Source organism: Pimephales promelas, chromosome 3 (assembly GCF_988280905.1).
Source record: "Pimephales promelas chromosome 3, fPimPro1.hap1.1, whole genome shotgun sequence".
NCBI lineage: Eukaryota > Metazoa > Chordata > Actinopteri > Cypriniformes > Leuciscidae > Pimephales > Pimephales promelas.
The window spans coordinates 24,974,305-24,992,503 of record NC_142771.1 but is presented as its reverse complement, the minus strand read 5'-3'; the positions used below and the strand labels follow the sequence as shown (position 1 = coordinate 24,992,503).

Below are 18,199 nucleotides of genomic sequence, written 5' to 3'. Positions count from 1 at the left end.
TCTGCCATTATTGGAAAAATTGATTAATTCAGGTGTGCTCAGTAGTCACAGCAACAATAATCAGACAAACCTGAATTAATCAAGTTTGGCCAATAATGGCAGACAGGAAACAAGTTCAGGAAGTAGTGCAGATGTGCATAAAGCCAATTGAAAAACAAACAAACGAAAAGAAAGAAAAAAAAAAACAACCTTTGTAGCTGTCTCCCGAACCATGTGATGCAAAAAACAAAACGACACATTTTGAATTAAATTTTGTCGAATGGTGACTACTTAATTATATCAAAATATTTAAATGACACTTAACTCATAACACAAGTAGAAAAAAACACTCGAGGGAAATTTTAATATATTACGATTTATTATTCATCACACCTGCAATTATTAAATACACTGTGAACTTCCTCTTCTGCAGTTTTAGAACAGCTGTCTTCATCTATGAATTTATTTCATTCTCAACTGTAAATGGTTTCATGTAAACTTAAAAACAAGTATGAGACATACAAAGGACAGAATGAGAGTGCTAACCTAAACAAACACTAAAATGAACATGATTAAAATTATTTTTACAACAATTCTATAACATACACTGGGTCAAATTTACCAATGCAGAAATCCATAAGACAAGTCAAACTACTTAACACCCAGTCCCAGCAGTCTCAGAGTGTTAGTAAACCAACACTGGGTGGCCTTTCATTAATTATTGGTGAGCACAGCGTCTGAACCATTTTAAGTCCACCGGTCGTACCCTTGGTTGGCAATACAGACAGGATGGTGTTAGCGAAAATGGCCTGACAGGTGCTAAATCAGGTTTATGCCAGCACTTAGAATGTGGAGCAATTATTAAGAATAATTAAACACCTTAATCTAGATCACCCAGGTTATCTGAAAGTAACAGGCCATGGACATCCCACTCCACTACACCTTCAGCAGATCAAGTGCTCGTGCCAACAGTGAAGGTAGTCTGAGGCCCCTGGTGGCCACAACATAAATGTCAACATCTACATTGTGCAAACAGTTAAGAACAAAGTTTGCATAGATATAATTTGCTTGCTTTTCATTTGAACAGCAGTGCCTTCAGAGGAAGCAATGACCACTGAGGTCAGTAAGGGCACCACTGATAGGTGAGGAGGAGGTTTGATCTCCTGCAGTTGGAACTGAACGATGCAACGTGTCCAGAAAACACAGGAGACACCATTAAAACATTGACAGAGTATTGGCTACCATATTGCAAACCGGAAATCACTTCAGGTTTCTTCTGTTTTGACAGAAAATATGATATACTGAGAAGGAGCCCTAAAAGCATAAGTATGGTCCAATCACCTAGTGAATGTATCAGAATAATTCATAATACTGAGGGGTCAGTGGATTATGGTGGAGTTAAGTTTGCCAGTGTTCATCAAGAGTAACATTTTGAGTTAAAGTTTTGTTTTTTTTTACAATATTTTACAACATTTAATTACCACAGAAATGCCTGAAATGCCACACATTTTATTGATCCATTCCCTTTCTTTCACAACTCTTTGGGATCATTTCCTCCTTCAATGGGACATATAAAGATAATAATAATAATAAAAAAAGATCCAAACAAAAATCATCAGTATGAAATCATCTCTCATGAAACAAATACTGCAGTAAAATTAGACACGCTAGTGATTATAAAACGTCTAAAATAAATAACAACTGCTTGGTTTTGTTCTCCAGGATGTTGGGAGAAAAATGTGCAAAAATCATTTTCAGCGCCTGAAAATGAAAGAAAGAAAAAAAAAATCCTTTAAATACAACACTCTCCAAAAGCAAATCTCTCTGCCATTCCAGTCTACCAGGCCTCCATTTACTTTCATAGAAAAATAAAAAATCTAATCCAAAATAAGACTAATATTAGCCGAAATACATATTACATGGTTTCATCCGATTAAATTAATAGTTTATACACATCAAAACATTACAGCCCGAGGCCGAGAACTTCAAAGGACAAAGGTTAATGCTACAATGCTGCACCAAAACCTTCCCATCCAACAAGGCGCAGACTAAAGGAGTCATGTGAACTGGATTAGAGTGTCCTATATTAATGAACCCATCAAGGTTAGTGCTGAAAATCAACAGTCCTCAGTGCATAAATGTATTAAAATCCGAGTCTGAACTCTACATCCATATCAACATCAAGATAATTAACTTTAAACCACACAGATATCTGGAGTGAACTACATGCTTGGCAGAATTTTTAGCCTTTACTGCAGTTTATGTGATGCGATTTGTTCAAAAAGAGAAACAAAGAAATAAATAAGCTCATCTGCAGCAAGAGGAAATATTTGGTGAGGCTGACATAATGATGGATTGAGATCTAACCTGTTTGCAGTCTTGTGAGTTTAGATACAGAAGTACACTCAACCAAGAACAGTTTTGATTTCCTTAGTAATTACGTTAATTCGGATATTCAAACTTTCTTAAATGGATAAATGGATGTCTATTTCCACAGTTTTGAAAGAGAACACACCTTTCCTTCAGTTCAATTTTGCTCTTCCACTCCCCCAACACTTGTTATTTCCTCCTACCAGAGCACAACAGAGAAGAAAAGCTCTTTTGAAAGAAGACCGAAAACAGAAAAGAAAGACAAGACCCGTGTGCTGCACGAGACTGACACAATTCACTACACTGCCAAGGCACAGACATACAAGAACACACACTAACAAGCAACAGTACGATGAATAAATAGGTCCTCCAGAACACTAAAAACATAACTTACTACTAGACAGTGCCGCACTTTTCGCGCTGCAGAAATGTTTTATTCGGGTACTCTGACACCTCTCGGGTGACGGACAGAGGGGGATTGTGGGGTTGGACTGGCACAGACGGCGCTAGAGGTCTACTGTATGTACACCATGGCACCCAGTACACAATAATTGACTACACATTATCCAGCTGATCTCATCAATCAGGTATCCGACTTAAAAAAAAAAGAAAAAAAAAGAAGCTGAGTAAGAACCACTTCCTGTTGCAGCATTGGGTGAAAGCACTGTGCAGACGGATGAGAGCCAAGGGGCAGATGCAGAGATCCAGTTATCCTTGTGAAATGAGTACTTGAGATGAAAAGGACGTTACAGGAGACTGTTCGCTTTCCCTCTTTGTCTCTTCACCAGTCTGCAGCCATTTCGATTCCTTGTCCTCTTCTTGTTGAAGGGGCAGAATTAGGCCAAATCTTTCGCCGCTCCGGCTCCATTCTTCTCCTCCGTCTCTCCTCCTCCCCCTTTGTCTTTTTTCTTACCCCCCTTCTCCTTTTTCTTCTCCTTCTCAGCTTTCTCCTTCTCCTTCTTCAGCCTTTCCTTCTCATTCTTGTCCTTGTCTTTCTTCTCCCGCAATTTCAGCTTCTCCTCCTCTTTCTCCCGTTTTTTGTCCTCCTTGGTTTTCTTCTTCTTTTTCCCGTCTTCCTCTACTGCTGTTTTTGGAGTGTCTGGGCACGGGGGTAATGGGGAGTTGTTTGCGGTGGGTGATGGGATGGTGGGGGTGATTTGCTCAGAGACAACTTTCGGCGACGGCTGGAGCATGTGCGCACTGGACGCGTGTGCAGTAGGAGCTGGTGGTGCGGCGCTAGGAGACGTTGTGGCTAGTGGACTGGGCCCATGCGGTGCCGGTGGACGCCCACCGACTCCAGCATTAGAGGCAGACGGCACTGGAGGTTTTGAGGCTACTGCACTGGCACTGCCCCCAAGTGGCTGCATTGGGACGATGTCCTGCCCCAAGCTGCCAGAGGTGGAGCTCTTCTTATTCTGTGAATGAAATGGCATCTTGGACTTTCTAAGACCAGGAAGTGACAGGAGGCTTGATGACGCACGCAAGGGTCCGGGGGGAGGGATATGACCACCTAGAAATGACAGGCTGCCGCCAGAGCTGATCGCAGCGGCCCGCTGTTTCTGCTCGAAGATGGCCCGTGTGCCATGCAAACGGCGATTCGGTTGGTGGGTCAATTCTCCACGAGATTCCCGCCACTTACGCACCTGAATGCTGCACTCCCTCTCGATTAGGGCCTCCGTCACAGAGAGAGAGACCACCTGAAAACAGAGCAGAGAGTATGAGAAAGGACACAACGTACTGCACTGCTACTTCTCTATTGCGAGCTTTCTTGTAAGAGTGAGTTTGTGTGCACACCTCTTGCACCAGAACTTCCTCCTTGATGCTTTCAGGGGAGATGTTTCTTAGTCGCTCCATGGTCTCGTACATGCCCTGCACCTCACGGAGCTTATCCACTGACCCCAGCATCTGCTTAAGTAGCACCAAACCAACCCGAAACACGATCTTCACTCCTGACAAACAACATGAAAAAAAACCTTAAATACGCTCTTATTCTGATAACAAGAAGTGTTTCTTAAGCACCGATTCATTAGCCTAGAAATCTAGACGCACCCTAGCGGCAGCAAAAATTATTTTGCAGCAAAGTGTGGTCTAGCAACTCTCCATAGACGTTTTAGCTGGAAAAACTCAACTCTGGTAGGGCCAATCACATCGTGTATAGAGTCGGCGGGCGGGCTTAACAAAGTGACGACAGAGTTGCGACGATCAGAGCAAGCTCGGACATATTCGGGTTTAAGTCGTTCATCCTCGGATGCGGCCGGCGCCGCGCGCGCTGTTACAAAAAAAGCTTTTGCTTGACGATCAACTTGTCATTTTGTCGTCGAGGACAAAGGCTTTATTCCGTGTCAACACGCGCTCCGATCGGTTACAGTGCACGGACCTCTCCCGAATCATCTCCACCACTCCGAAGCACCACTACTCCGCCTCCGTTTCCCTCGTAAGCTGATATTAGTATTTAAACATTCTCTATGATGTTATTTTTTTAATGACACACTACCGTCTCTTTCTCTCTCACACACAAACACACACTGACATACTCTCTTTCTCTCTCACACATATGTAGGCTAGTTATAAACTCTTTAGACATTTAATGATTAGTGTTTTATTTTTAAAGTTTGTGGGTCGTGTAAAAAAAAAAAATCCCTTATTTTGGGGATGTATTCTGGGAAATCTCCCTTATTTTCAATGTTCAATGTTGACAGCTGGACTGGATGCGGTAAAAGTTTAATATATCAACTTGCTCCGCTGAGTACGTCACCTTCTTCGTTGCTCTGATTGGCTTTAGCGCTATCCAATTGCGTGCAGAGAGAGTTTTAAAGACAACCGTTTATCCCGCCCCTCGGGTTGAGCCCTGTCAATGAAGAGTTTCCAGACCTAACATCTTGATGTAGGTCTGGCATGCCAGGCTACCGATTCATCATAATAGAATGACTCTGAAGACTGGAGTAATGATGCTGAAAGTTCAGCCTTGTCATAAAATAAAATAATTTACAGATGCTTTAATTTACTAATGTGTGCAACTAACCTTCACAGAAGAACATGTCCCAGACACGCAGGACACACGACCAAGGCAGCGTACGGGAGAAAATGCACATAAACCACTCCGTCATGTACAGGATGGGGTCGATCTTAAATTTCTTTAGGTGGCGGTAAGCCATGGGACACACTCTCCTCAGAAGAGAGAAAAAAATCTCTCCGTCCAGCTGGATAGCCTCCTGATGGACAAGAGAAGAGAAGAGAAGAAAGAGGAGTTTTGACAGAAACACTCTCCTCTGTGGTCCTAATAAGAGTCTCTTTTTGTTACTCACCAACCCAGCGCTGTAGTAGCCAGGCAAAAACTTCTCACAGATTTGCACAAGACACCAGAAGGCTTGCTAGAAGAAAATAACAGTGAAGATGATGACAGGGTTATATCCTGTGATATTACTCTAGTCATATTACCTAAAATCAGCCTAGAACAGCAACCTAGACTGAGCTTTGTTCAACTCTGTCTTACCTCAGCGGGCATGTGCATGAGCAGCACTGCCGCCACTGGTGCCTGGGCCTGACAGTAGCCTTCATCCGGCCGGTAGATTGTGTAGGCTTTCAGTATACGGAACAGGTCCTGCTGCCTGAACACACACACACACACACACATACAACTTTTGACAATAAGAATGGCTGATATTTATTTTTGTGGTATGGGCAAGAATTGCATGAAATAATGGTGTTCTGCTTGTTGATTTTTAAAAAAATAATTAATAACAATATTAATTATTATTCAAGTTTAAACAATCAAAACAACAGGCTTCAACAAAAAATAAATATCTGCAAATCTTATTATAGATAAATTAATAATAATCCTTTCTTCTCCCCTTTTAAAGTGTACTCTTTAAATTGGGAAATATATTATCTGCTTGGCATAGATATAAATTCCTATAAATTGAACTGAGAAACAACAGAGGAGAGATGTGAAAGTGTGGGGAAGTATAAAACTAAAGCCCAAAGTATACTTTGTTTTTGTTTTCTAACGCAAATGCTAGTGTATGCATGCAGTCGAACAGGTAGCCTTTTAAAGTATACTCCATTTGATAGCGGTAGACACATGCACTCTAGAAAGTTTAATTTTTGTCCATTGTTTGCACTGTTTTTCTCCAGAAGTCATGGCCGATAAATATGTCTTTGTATTATTTTACCCGGGCCAGTGTTGGAACAGAGATGTACTGCGTCCGCAACTGCGTAGCTTTAGAGCGGGTACTACATTTGAATTTACATCATGACTGTGTGTAAAACTAAACTCTATATAGTATGAATGTGTGTAGTACGAATGAAATTCAGACATACTATATTCGCCATATTGTCAATGTGTCATGAGATGTCAGATGCATCGCTTCACTTCACTTCCATTCATAAATCCTCTGGTGGCCTGATGGGGAAGGAAAGTGTCCATATGCGCACTTTAGAATCTAGCAAGAAGCAATGTCATCTGAGTACGTTTCACCTTTTTTTGGAATACTATGGATTCAGACATACTACTCCGTTGCTGTACTGTCGCATGCTATTTAGTAGGGAAGTATCCAGTTTCGGACGCAGCAATGTTCTAATTGTTGGGAGATATGAGGGTCAATGGCTCTACCATTGGCAAATGCGTAACGGCAAACTTGGATCACGTATGCTTTGACAACCAGTCAAATTACAGCCTTGATGTCACCGAATTTCGTAATTTAGTGAGTTATGCGACAGTCAGTCACTGTTTGCGGATACCAAACATGTTGAAGAATAGCTGATAGGCTGACAAATCATCAAATGATTAGCTATTTTCTCACAAAAGCGGTTTATTCAGCGAGGGTAGCGAACCTCTCTTCCATTGACATCCATGGCCTCTTGTTATCTTCCCTGCCTACCACAGGCGTTACGCTTTTTCCGGCAAAGCTTGCAGGCTCGCATTCAAGTGGCATTGGTTACCAAAATCAGGCAGTGTGTGTACGGTACAGTAAAAAAAAGTATACTTTGGGCTGGAGAGGGTCAGTGCAGGCATCAATGTGCACTACGCAGTGAATAAAGAATAATAGAAAACACAAAGCAAACCAAAAACACAACAGGAAAAATTTGCTTCCTTCAGTTTCCAGGATTGTGTAACAATCTAAATAAAACTCTTTCTCTTGATAAAACCCTCATCGGAATTTACCCATGTCCTCCCCGAGCAGCGAACATCTCATGAAACGGGAATTGCCTGTGCAAGTCCTTCTCTATGATGTCCAACCACTTTGGATCTCCCTGCTCTTGCTCCAACTCCTGAGACAAAAAAGAAACAAGAAAGTGAACCAATATGTCTATAATAAAAAGGTTTGTACATTAAAAACGAGTGTTTTGAACATCTTAACTAAGATATGCATGACTGCTAGTATAAGAACATTAAAAAGGAAAGAAAGGGTTCAGAATTGCAACTAAATGGTTGTGTTTTGTGGCCATTTGTCATGCCCTTTTAACACAATGTTGTTAGTCCTCACAGCTTAACTGTCAAATGTGAACTGGAACAAAATATGCAATATGATGATCAGGCGCAATTAATGGTGTAATACAGTAAAAACATCATATATAATCTGATGCGTCTGTCCTTTAATTGTAAAATTTTAGTCAGAAGCTCCTAGATAGCAAAACCTAAATAGTTAACAACTAGACTGACTTCGTCATACTCATATTCTAGTCTGATACTGCTCCATAGGGCTTTGATTACGAGGCGTGTCTTATCCGAACCAGGAAAAAACCCTCTGCACTCAATTGGATAGAACTTTACCAATCAGAGCAACAGTAATGACGTATGTTGAGCTACTCATAGTTGTCAACAGAACTCAACTGGACATGCGCTGGAAGAAATAGTGAAATAACGAGTGTTGCTTCTTTTACTTGGTCCTCCATGAGTGCGACCAAAGGAGAAGCCACAATGACAACAGGGTTTTCATTGCGTCCAGGCTAGTTAACAACAGCAATAGCTTATGAACTTGATACCAGGTGTATCAAGCTGACCATACCTCAAACTTTCCTGGATTGGATTCGAGGAGCTCCTGGCTGTTGGAAAGCAGCTGCCAGGCTTTAGCTCTGAGAGAGGAAGGGATTCCTTTCCTGCAGCGGATTTTTACCTGCATCAGAAAGAAAACATAACTCAGCATTATCAACATTCATAAGCACTGCATTTTCTAATCCAGTCAGGAATGTCTTCAAATAAGAAACAGACCTTTTGAAAGCGCCGGGATACCCATTTGTCCCAGTTTCTGAACATGTCCAGCCATTTCATCTCTCTCTGTCTTGCCACTGCCACAGCGATTTCCGCCTCGCTACAAGACAGAGAGGAATTCACATATATATATAAACCACATACAACGCATAAACCTACAAACACCCACGCAAGCCCTGAGATAATGTTGAGCTTGTGACAAATGATGGCTCAAAGTCAAAATGGTTTACTCTGAATCTGAGAGAACAGACGTCTAATATGCAGACAATTGCTGCTTTTGAATCTCTCAAAACTTATTAGAAAGCCCTGAAAGCTGAAAGTAATTGGAAAAATAATATGTTTTTGGGTTACACTACATTTTAAGGTGACCGTTTCATTGTACTTCATTAAAAACATGTACTTCCTTTAGTTACGGTTAGGGTTAGTTACCTGTAATTATGCATAATTTACTGTTAATTATGCATAAATTACTATAGTAAGAACATATGTATATATATAGTGTTACCAGTTTAGTAGCCTTGTAAAGAAATAACATCTTCCAAATGAACAAGCCAAGTAGTAGCGATGCCAGACAGACAGAACACCTCGTGTCTGAGACTTTGGTCTTACTTAGTCAAAGTGTGTGATTTCTGCAGCACTAAACGGAATTGCAAAAAATAATTATAGTATCATAAGGACTAACAATCGTCCCGTCCCAATCACACCACTGATTGAACAAATCATGCTATTTGGCGCTTGTCAAGGTGCTCAAACACAAGATTGCAGAACATTTTTTTCATATTTACACTGTTCAGGAAACCATCTAGAAAAAAAATATGACTCAACTTACTTAAATTCAGCCTTCACTCGGTCTCTAAAGTAGAAATTTGTGAACATAGTGAACAAGTCAGTAGCTTACAGACAAGAAATAACATTTCAGAACATTGCTACACTGTTTAGATGTATTGAATTTTGAAGTTAATACCTTTAAAAATTAATTTATTTATAATTAACTGTCATTATTAAATAACATGTATAGATCATTTAATATACATATATGAAGTAAAAGAAAGTAACAAATGAAGTAACAAATCTGACATATTTCTATACCAGTTTCTATAAAAAGGAAATATCCCAAAATAACATATTTTACTGAATGTAGCTACAAAATTTGTTTTTAACAATTAACCTGTAGCAAATATGTGACTTATAATAAATAGGCTTTGAGATTTGTTTAGCCTTGGTTTAGACACTAATTCACGTACGGGTCTGACTAAGACAATAACTTAAAAAAACAAAAATAGCAGAGAACTAAATCTGACAGACAGCACGCTGAGCATATGAGAAAGTCTAATTTAAGACTAACCCACACTGACCATTTTTAAATAGCTGGCAAAGCATGTGGTGGTTAATAAGTTAGGCTGAGCCGGAATTAAAAAAGGAAACGTTCAAACGTAAAGGACAGTGTTAGTGGCTATTTTTGGTTGAATTAGTCAGTACTAGAGATAAAGCAGAGACAGCCGGGGGAAGAGAGAGACAAAAAGTGAGACAGTCAGTGCTCTCTGACTCAGACGAGCCCTCTCAGCACAATCTGAGTCACTTACAACAAACACGTGAAGGGCACCGTGTGAAGAGAAGCAGTGAGAGACGGACACAGGAAAAACGCACCAAATGCTCATCGGTTCTCGGCTGTAGGCGTAAATTATTAATACCCCAGCAGCACACGTTACATCAGGTGTTGGCAATTACCCTATCAATCTCATTCATTATAAATGCTTATTCTCATTCATCAAACCAAGTAGAGCCAAACAGAAGAATATTCAATATATGAGTTGCAACATGAAATCAAATCCTTTCTTAACATATGTTCATGGACTTGTTGTGCTGGGGTTGATCAATATATTTCTACCTTTGACAATAATCAATATATATTTATATATATATATATATATATACACACACATTTTATGTATTTGTTTTGGAAATGGCTTAAAAACAGTTTAACGCTAGTTTAAAATCTTTAATACCTGTTTCATCAAATCAAATTATTATATAAAACAATAATAAATATAAATATAAACTACAATTTATATAAAACAATAATACATATCAATATTTACCTATTTAAATTTTACTAAAACATTAAAATAATTTTTAATATACTGTATATGAAAAACAAAGACTTCAAATTGATTCTTTGTAACTGACAGTTTGAACTGATAAAAATGGATCAAACGTAGAGCTGGTCCCGCCCATCCGTAAAACTCCAAGTGGACCTCTAGGTTGAAAAAGCGGCGTCAATGCAAGTGAATGAGAGAAAATAATTATTTTCTGATCCCGTTTGAATTGTGCCATGAATGTAACACATGTTGTCTGTGAATTTTTTATATAATTTCTCATGTAACGAGTTTGACAGTATATTGTATGATTCTTCGGCTAGCAGTTGTGGAATAGACACAACGAGAAAGACTACACGTCGTATATGTGACGTCGCCGCATAACACAATTTCCCTCCACAAATCACGGTTTTCACCACGCTCTACTAGTTTGTTCTCTCCCTGAAAGAAGGCGGTGAAGTACACCAAAGACACAGGCATGTTTAGCGGGATCTGTGTGCTGGTGGTTGTGTGATGTATATCAAACACGTCGAAAGAGTTGTAGTCCACAAAGTGCTCTTACACAAAGTCTAACCGTATGAAAATTCTACCCGCTAAATTGTAGCATTATTTAAATGAAAAATTATATATAAAAAAATTCACAGACAACATATGTTTACATTCATTGCAAAATTCAAACAGGATTAGAAAATAATTATTTTCTCTCATTCACTTGCATTGATGATTTTTCAACCTAGAGGTCCAGCGGGGTTAGCAGAAGGGGCGGGACTTACCAGCTCTATACCAACTCTTAAAGCTGCAGTCCGGTGTTTTTCCTCTATGTCGCCATCTCTGTTCGAAATCTGCAATTGCAGTCATTACAGGAATTGTCAACTTTACGCGAGTTGTACTTCAACACCCTCGACACGGCACAGCGTGGATGAACACAATGTTTGAGGAGACTGTGAGGCTGTCAGTCACCGCGCCGGTGTCAAATGTCAATACTGGCATTCAGAATCACAGATTATTAGTTTTGGAAGTATGACTGACATAATAATTTTCATTATTTTCAATAATTTTTCATTATTTTCAATCATTTTCACTGACATAATAATTAGAAAGTGTCTGAACTAGTAAGAAACATCCACTTTTGTTCTAGTTGCAGTAAATCACGCTGATTAAATCTAACAATTGCATATCATATCACGCAAAACCGTGCAAATTATACTTTGTTCTCAAATTGTAATGTAATGTCCTTCCGATATGTATCCATGTTTTCGCATGGGTCCGGTTCAGGTCTCTTTTTTTCACTCCGAAGTCTTTTGTATTTTACAGCGGGTGAATCTGTAGTCAATGGTGATTGTCGCTTGAACCTTTCTGGATCCACCATCAAATTAATAAGTTTAATCATATCAAGTGCTGTGAGAAAAGGCTATAAATTTCCACCTCCAACATCCTCACACACAATATAGCTTATATTAGCCGAAACTCTTCTTTATGTGTACAGATGTGACGTAATGACGCGAAAACATGCTCGAATCTCCCACGGAAATCCAGCAGTACCACTGGAATTAAAAACATTATTGCAAGCTTACCACATTGAATCGAGCCACGACAAGCAGATATCATTAAACACTGGCTGGTTTCTCAAATATGATTTTGGATCATTTTTAACCCCAAAAAAGCTATGGACTGCAGCTTTAAGACCTATTCCCACTAAGCCCACACCACAACTATAACAATATCAATGACGAAGAATAATGAAATCATTGGAATCACTTTCAGAATGATTTTTTCCAGCTGGTGAAAGGCAAAGACATTGACATTGAAGCATAATCCACATATAACGCATCAGATTATGAAAGCAAACATTTTTATGAAGTGTTTCAATATTACCTTAAATATAATTATAAAAGTAGTCACATTAATTATAATATAAGCAATATTAAATTCAAATATTATGCTAATAATATCAGAATATATTAATGTCAGCAGCTGACAGTTAACACTCGTAAGACATTAAATGCTGAAATATGTGACATGCTCTAATAATCTGAAGTGGTTAGTCTTTACTCTCTGTGCTTATAAGAAAACCATGATAAACATGAGAATGTGTTTTTGGTTCACAACCACCCACCTTCCCTCACTGTACTGCGCTCCACCCAGGAAGCCATATTTATCAGTACGCCTCACTGGACCGTTGATCTCCGAGTCTGACCCCACCGAGCTGCCGTCCTCGCCGAGCCCTGACAGAGACTCCAGAGTTCCTGACATCAGGCTGGCCGACTCCAGGTAGCTAAGCGTGTCCGGGGCTGGACGCCTGTGCGTGGAGGGCAGAAACATGGACCCACCAGACTCCTGCACCAGTACAGCTGGGGGTTCAGCCCTGGTGGGTGTGCAGGGGGGCTCAGGGGTCATCTTATCAGTGCTGGGACTGTTGGGTTCAGGGTTTTGGATGTGTTCTGGCTGTGGGGCGGTTTGTGCTTCTGTTTGCCTGGAATCTTGTGAAGAGGGGGCCGGGTTGGAGACTGGAACCGGAGGAGGGTTAAACTGAGAAGGAACGTCTATGGGAGGAGCAGGACTGGAATTCTGGCTAACTTGAACGATGGGATACAGATTAGGACTGGGATTCAGTTCAGGCGACAAAGGCATCAGCTGTTCCTGCTCTGAGCCCTGTGCTTCAGTGTGCCGTTCTGTTTGGCCAATGAAATCACTTTTCCCATTAGACTCTGTATCTGTAGCAGCTAGTACCTCTACTGGTGGTTCAACAGCACTCTTTGTTGCTGTTGAAGAGGAAGCTGCATTGTTTTGGCCAGGTGTGGGCTCCCAAGATGAAGAGTTTTTTCCACCTGCCTGTAACACTGGGTTACCCATTACAGCTCGGTCCCCGTAGAGAGATGATTTTGGGATGGGAGTTTCTGAAGGGAGAGGCTGTGGGCTGGAGGGAGCAGGCAATGATTGGTCGCTCATGCTGGGAGGGGAAGGGTTGAGGGCGGAGATTTCAGCCATAGCTACTCCTCGATGACACAGCTGATCAAAAGAAAGATAAAACCAAAGTCAGTGATTATTATTACTTGAAATGCAAGAATAAAAACAAACACGGTCATTTAATTAAAAGAATAAGCCCCTTTGGGTCTGAGAAGTGAACAGTGTTTAAATGTGACTAAGACTCTGCAGTTGGCGGGTAAAGAGAGAAAACATTAAACAAACGTAGAAAAAAGAGAACCAAATTCGATGAGGATGTAATAAAGTGAAATAATAAAGTAACGACACCTCCAGGATGCTTCGTCAGCACATAAAGGTGCATGTTCTGGGTACCATATTTCAAAAATGACACATCAGAAAATGTTGTAATGTGGGATTTCGTTTAAGAATGGAAACATGTATACCTTTACGTGCTCATTTTCTTGAGAACTTGTGAAATGATAAAGTAATGACAGCTCCAGTATGCTCTGTTGGCACATAAAGTTGAATAACATTAAATCTCAGTTGCAAACATAATGACATGTTTCTGCATCCTTTTAAAAAGACATTTGGTAAGAAATGGAACTTGAATAAAAAAATAAGCACTCTGGTTGATTTTTTTACAGGATTATATATACGCACTGTTAAATGAAAAACTATAGGCTTATAATGCCCATACAACTGTTAATTTTAGAAATATGGCCAAAAAAAGGAGCTGACGAAAAAGGAGCTGGAGTCAGCCTCCTCAAATATCCACAGTTTCACACATTTCTTGTTTCCTTATAAAATCTGAGACACGAGTTTAACAGACACTGCTTAACTTGTGGATCTTAGAGAGAACTACAAGTATTATTTTAACCCAGAATACACACAACCATTCAAAAGTTTGGGGTCGGTCAATAAGATTTTTTTTTTAAATGTCTTCTGCTCACTGAGGCTGCGGTTATAGTAAAACCAGTTATTTTGTGAAATAATGCTGTTGTCTATTTTAATATTCTTTTAAATGCAATTTATCCTGAGAAATAAATATTTTGTAACATTTAAATGTCTTTACAGCATTCTTGCTGAATAAGTGTTAAAATAACATAAATTGGTTTAGATTAATTATCGTTTTAAATCTAAATAAGTAACTAAAATAAATAAAGGGTAACAACACATGACATGAAGCATATTTAAGCATATCCTTAAGAGTAAAAGACATTCATATACGAGGACTGTTTAACTGTTTGGTAAAGAGTCAAGACATCGGTGAACTGTTTCAAAGAAAGTCTCAATGAATATGAAATAAACAGATGCAAACAGTGATATGATGGGCTGCACAAGTCTGTTACAGATCTAGTTTAGGTACAGTGTAAAGGAACAGGTTACCACTATTTCCTCTTACATTAAGATCTGCCTCACAGACTTCCGTATGATCTATAAATGTGTCCGAGTACACATGCTGACAGGACATAAAAAGGAAGTGATTCCTTGACAGAAGCACCGTGGCTGTTTTAACACACAAACCATGTGTGATTGTCAAACTATGGGGTGTGTCAACAAAAAGCTGATAAAACATTCACAGAAGTCAGATGACTGTAAAAAAATAAATGTGTTATAAAGAGTTATCACATAATCAACTATTAATAACCTAATTGTAAAACTCTAAAACTCATCAGGAAGGCTTTGTGGTAGAGATAGAAAGTCTTGCTCATTTTGGTGCAAAAATGATTCAATGATCCTTTTAAGGCATGGTGTAATTAAAAATGTTCATACATTAATCTTAAAAAGAACAGTCATATGGTACCTAAATATTAGAGGTGTAACGATACCCTCATGTTATGATTCAATACATATCACGATACTGAACTCACAATACGATTATTGCAATACTTCAAAACATGATAAAAGGTTAACAAAAAATGTACTGTTAATTAAACTGCTAACTTTGATATTACATTGTGGGTTTAAATGAACAGGTTTGGACTCGGTGCTTGTAACCCAAGGACAATGGTGACACAAGAATAAAAATATTCATGATTCTGAAGCTGAAATTACAGAATTATTAAGATGAATATACTTGCACTTTGTCACTGACTAGATATATTTAAAATAATTTTATTGGTAACATAAGACATATGGCATTACCAGGAGGACCCACAAATATTCCCCTATTGCATTATTATACATTATAATCAACATTATGTATAGTAGTTTTAGTTTAATGTAGTACTGACACTAAAACTCTGAAAAAATTACATTTTCTCAAGCTGTAATTTTTATTTTGGGGGAACTATCCATGATGCATATTGTCACTATCCACGATACGTATTGTTGGATTTTTGTATTGCGATATATTGTGGCACAATATTGTTACACCCTTACTAAATATATATTAGCATTTACATTAGAAAATGCTAAAACGTTTGGGTGAAAACGATTTAAACGATTTAAAACGATTTACACCATTATAAGGCTTCAACCAACCGACTCGTATGTGAACATAAATTATCATATATCTGTCATATTCATAATGTTTGATGTAAGTATTTTTTTCTTACCCAAATGTCGAATCCTTCAAATACTCTTGAAGTAATTTCAATCATTCAATCAGTTACTGTTGGTTAAAAAAAGCCCAAACCGTTAATGAATCGTTCGAACTGATTTTGTGAATCGGCTCAAATGATTCACTGAAATGATCCGACTCAAAAGAACAATTCGTTCAGGAAACGGACAATGCTACTTAGTGGGACTCCACCCATACACATGAACTGTGCTCATTCCGGGTGACAAAAGACTAATAATATCTAAACAAGTGTGAGGGCCGAGATGAGATGTAAACAAACCACACAAAATAATTTTCAGGGACAGTTTTAACAAGGCATTGGTCCAAACGTGTGAGCTGTCAATCGCAGTGTGACTAAAACCACACATGTGAGGTGACTGGACAATAATACAGCGATACCCGGATACCGGGAAATGTCCATTTCTAAAAGACCATCATCTATACAAAATACATCACGCTTTTAAACACAAGACTACAGTCATGAGACACACAAGTAAGGTCATAAAGTGATCATTTGGTACCCGAGACTAACCCGCAGGAGGAACGTTAGCTGGATTTATGACTGCCAAGTTTAATCTAAAGCAGTTAATCGTGCTGTCCGATCTGACGTGCAACAGCCTATCATCAAACGCGTCTTAATTATGCCGAGAATCACCAATCACCCCATGATACTTGTGACATATAAAACATTATACGTTTTTAATTGTAATGTACTAATGTAGTTGCTGAAACTGGCCTGCTAACTTGCTAAGTTAGCTCATGCCCTACAGTATCCAGTGCGGCCGATCAGCTCAACTTCCCGGTTTTCGGTGCAGGAAAACAGTGTTATTTACTGTGTTGATCTGTTTTGCCACATATGTCTCGTCTGAGAGAAGACAATAGAGAAGAGAGTTCAGACTCACCCTTAGCTGAAGGATCTGTCCGTCCACCCACACCGCTTGCCGTGACCCCCCGCCACCGCCACCGCCGACGTTGCGCGGATTTAAGGCGCGAGGAAGGCAGGCCGTTGATAAGCCTTTGGTCCGATAGAAAAGTTTTAATGATAGACCTTAAAAAGTGCGTTCAGGGGTCTGTGTGGAGGGTGGTGTGTTGAAGGGCTAACGGTTAGCTAAACACTCTCGCTCTGCACTGGGTTCCCACTCATCCGCGAGCAAACAGATCCGTATCAGTGTTTGCATTGAGTGCACTTGTGCATTGCATTTTTGAGAAAGTCAAGAAACCTCCCTGAAATGGGAATAGGGCCACATCGCTGGTGGAGATAAACACGGCCCTGCTGACATATCCCCGTGTCCGCATTTCCTACAATCAACCAACTCTCTGAGTGACAGCGACGTGCGCGCACCCGTCCCGCAAGACGTGAGCGCGCTCAGTATCGACTGACGTAACGACGTTTGAATATCTAAGCAAAACAGCTTTAACATTTTTGTTTTCAATTCTTTTTAATGTTTGTAGTATTTTATTATGTATTTATTTGTCAATGTTTTGTATTCAAACCTCTTTTTTCTCTTTGTTTTAATTTTGCTTCTCGTTGTCTATTTTGTTTTGTGCAATAATTAAAAAAAAAGACAGAATATATTAAGAGATAACTACGATAAATTAAGATAAGGGAATCGTTATTTATTTTTGGTGATGCTTTACTTTAAGTGGGCCTCGTTAAAATGTAATTACACATTCATACTGATTGATATTAACGTAGGATACTTACATAGGGTAAGTATAGTAAGATAGTATATTAAGCAGGTTTAGCTGCTTTATCTGTGACATGACAAGTAACAAAGACACCAAAAATAAAGTGCAATTGTTTTTATCCAATAAAAATGAATAATCAATCAATTAATTAATTAATAGGTAAATAATAAAAGGGTATTAATAAAAGGTGAACTGAAAATCAATATTATATCATTAACCCTGTATCAACCCTGAAATATTATATTTTTGTATGCCATTATACAAAAGGCATATGCCAAACGAAAGATAAAAACAGTTAAATATTATACAAAAGCGTTACAAAGGGTAAATCAAAGTATGAGGCACTTATTCCTGAGCAAAATTATT

General features: G+C 39.1%; 1 protein-coding gene across 3 annotated transcripts; it reads right to left on the bottom strand.

Moving 5' to 3' along the window:
• Nucleotides 1–339: 339 nt before the first annotated feature.
• Nucleotides 340–17,482, bottom strand: tbc1d10b (TBC1 domain family, member 10b). Of its 3 annotated transcripts, XM_039686123.2 has the most exons (12): nucleotides 17,047–17,482; nucleotides 14,025–14,087; nucleotides 12,773–13,665; nucleotides 9,390–9,413; nucleotides 8,561–8,660; nucleotides 8,358–8,465; nucleotides 7,514–7,620; nucleotides 5,843–5,957; nucleotides 5,655–5,720; nucleotides 5,372–5,561; nucleotides 4,144–4,298; nucleotides 340–4,046 (listed from the first exon to the last, which is right to left on the bottom strand). In XM_039686123.2, exons 3-12 carry the CDS (start codon nucleotides 13,642–13,644, stop codon nucleotides 3,186–3,188), a joined length of 2,598 nt encoding a protein of 865 aa, XP_039542057.2. In that variant the 5' UTR covers nucleotides 13,645–13,665; nucleotides 14,025–14,087; nucleotides 17,047–17,482; the 3' UTR covers nucleotides 340–3,185. The 3 variants fall into 3 exon arrangements, with proteins under 3 accessions (XP_039542057.2, XP_039542058.2, XP_039542056.2); XM_039686124.2 differs by lacking the exon at nucleotides 9,390–9,413; XM_039686122.2 differs by lacking the exon at nucleotides 14,025–14,087.
• Nucleotides 17,483–18,199: the final 717 nt, after the last annotated feature.

Excerpts from the sequence above, each read along its gene's own strand:
- tbc1d10b (XM_039686123.2), bottom strand. The coding sequence starts at position 13,644 with ATGGCTGAAATCTCCGCCCTCAACCCTTCCCCTCCCAGCATGAGCGAC. Across the intron at positions 5,958-7,513 it reads GCTGCTCGGGGAGGACATGG|GCAGCAGGACCTGTTCCGTA; the intron begins GTAAATTCCGAT and ends GTGTGTGTTCAG. Across the intron at positions 5,562-5,654 it reads GCTACTACAGCGCTGGGTTG|GAGGCTATCCAGCTGGACGG; the intron begins GTGAGTAACAAA and ends CTTGTCCATCAG.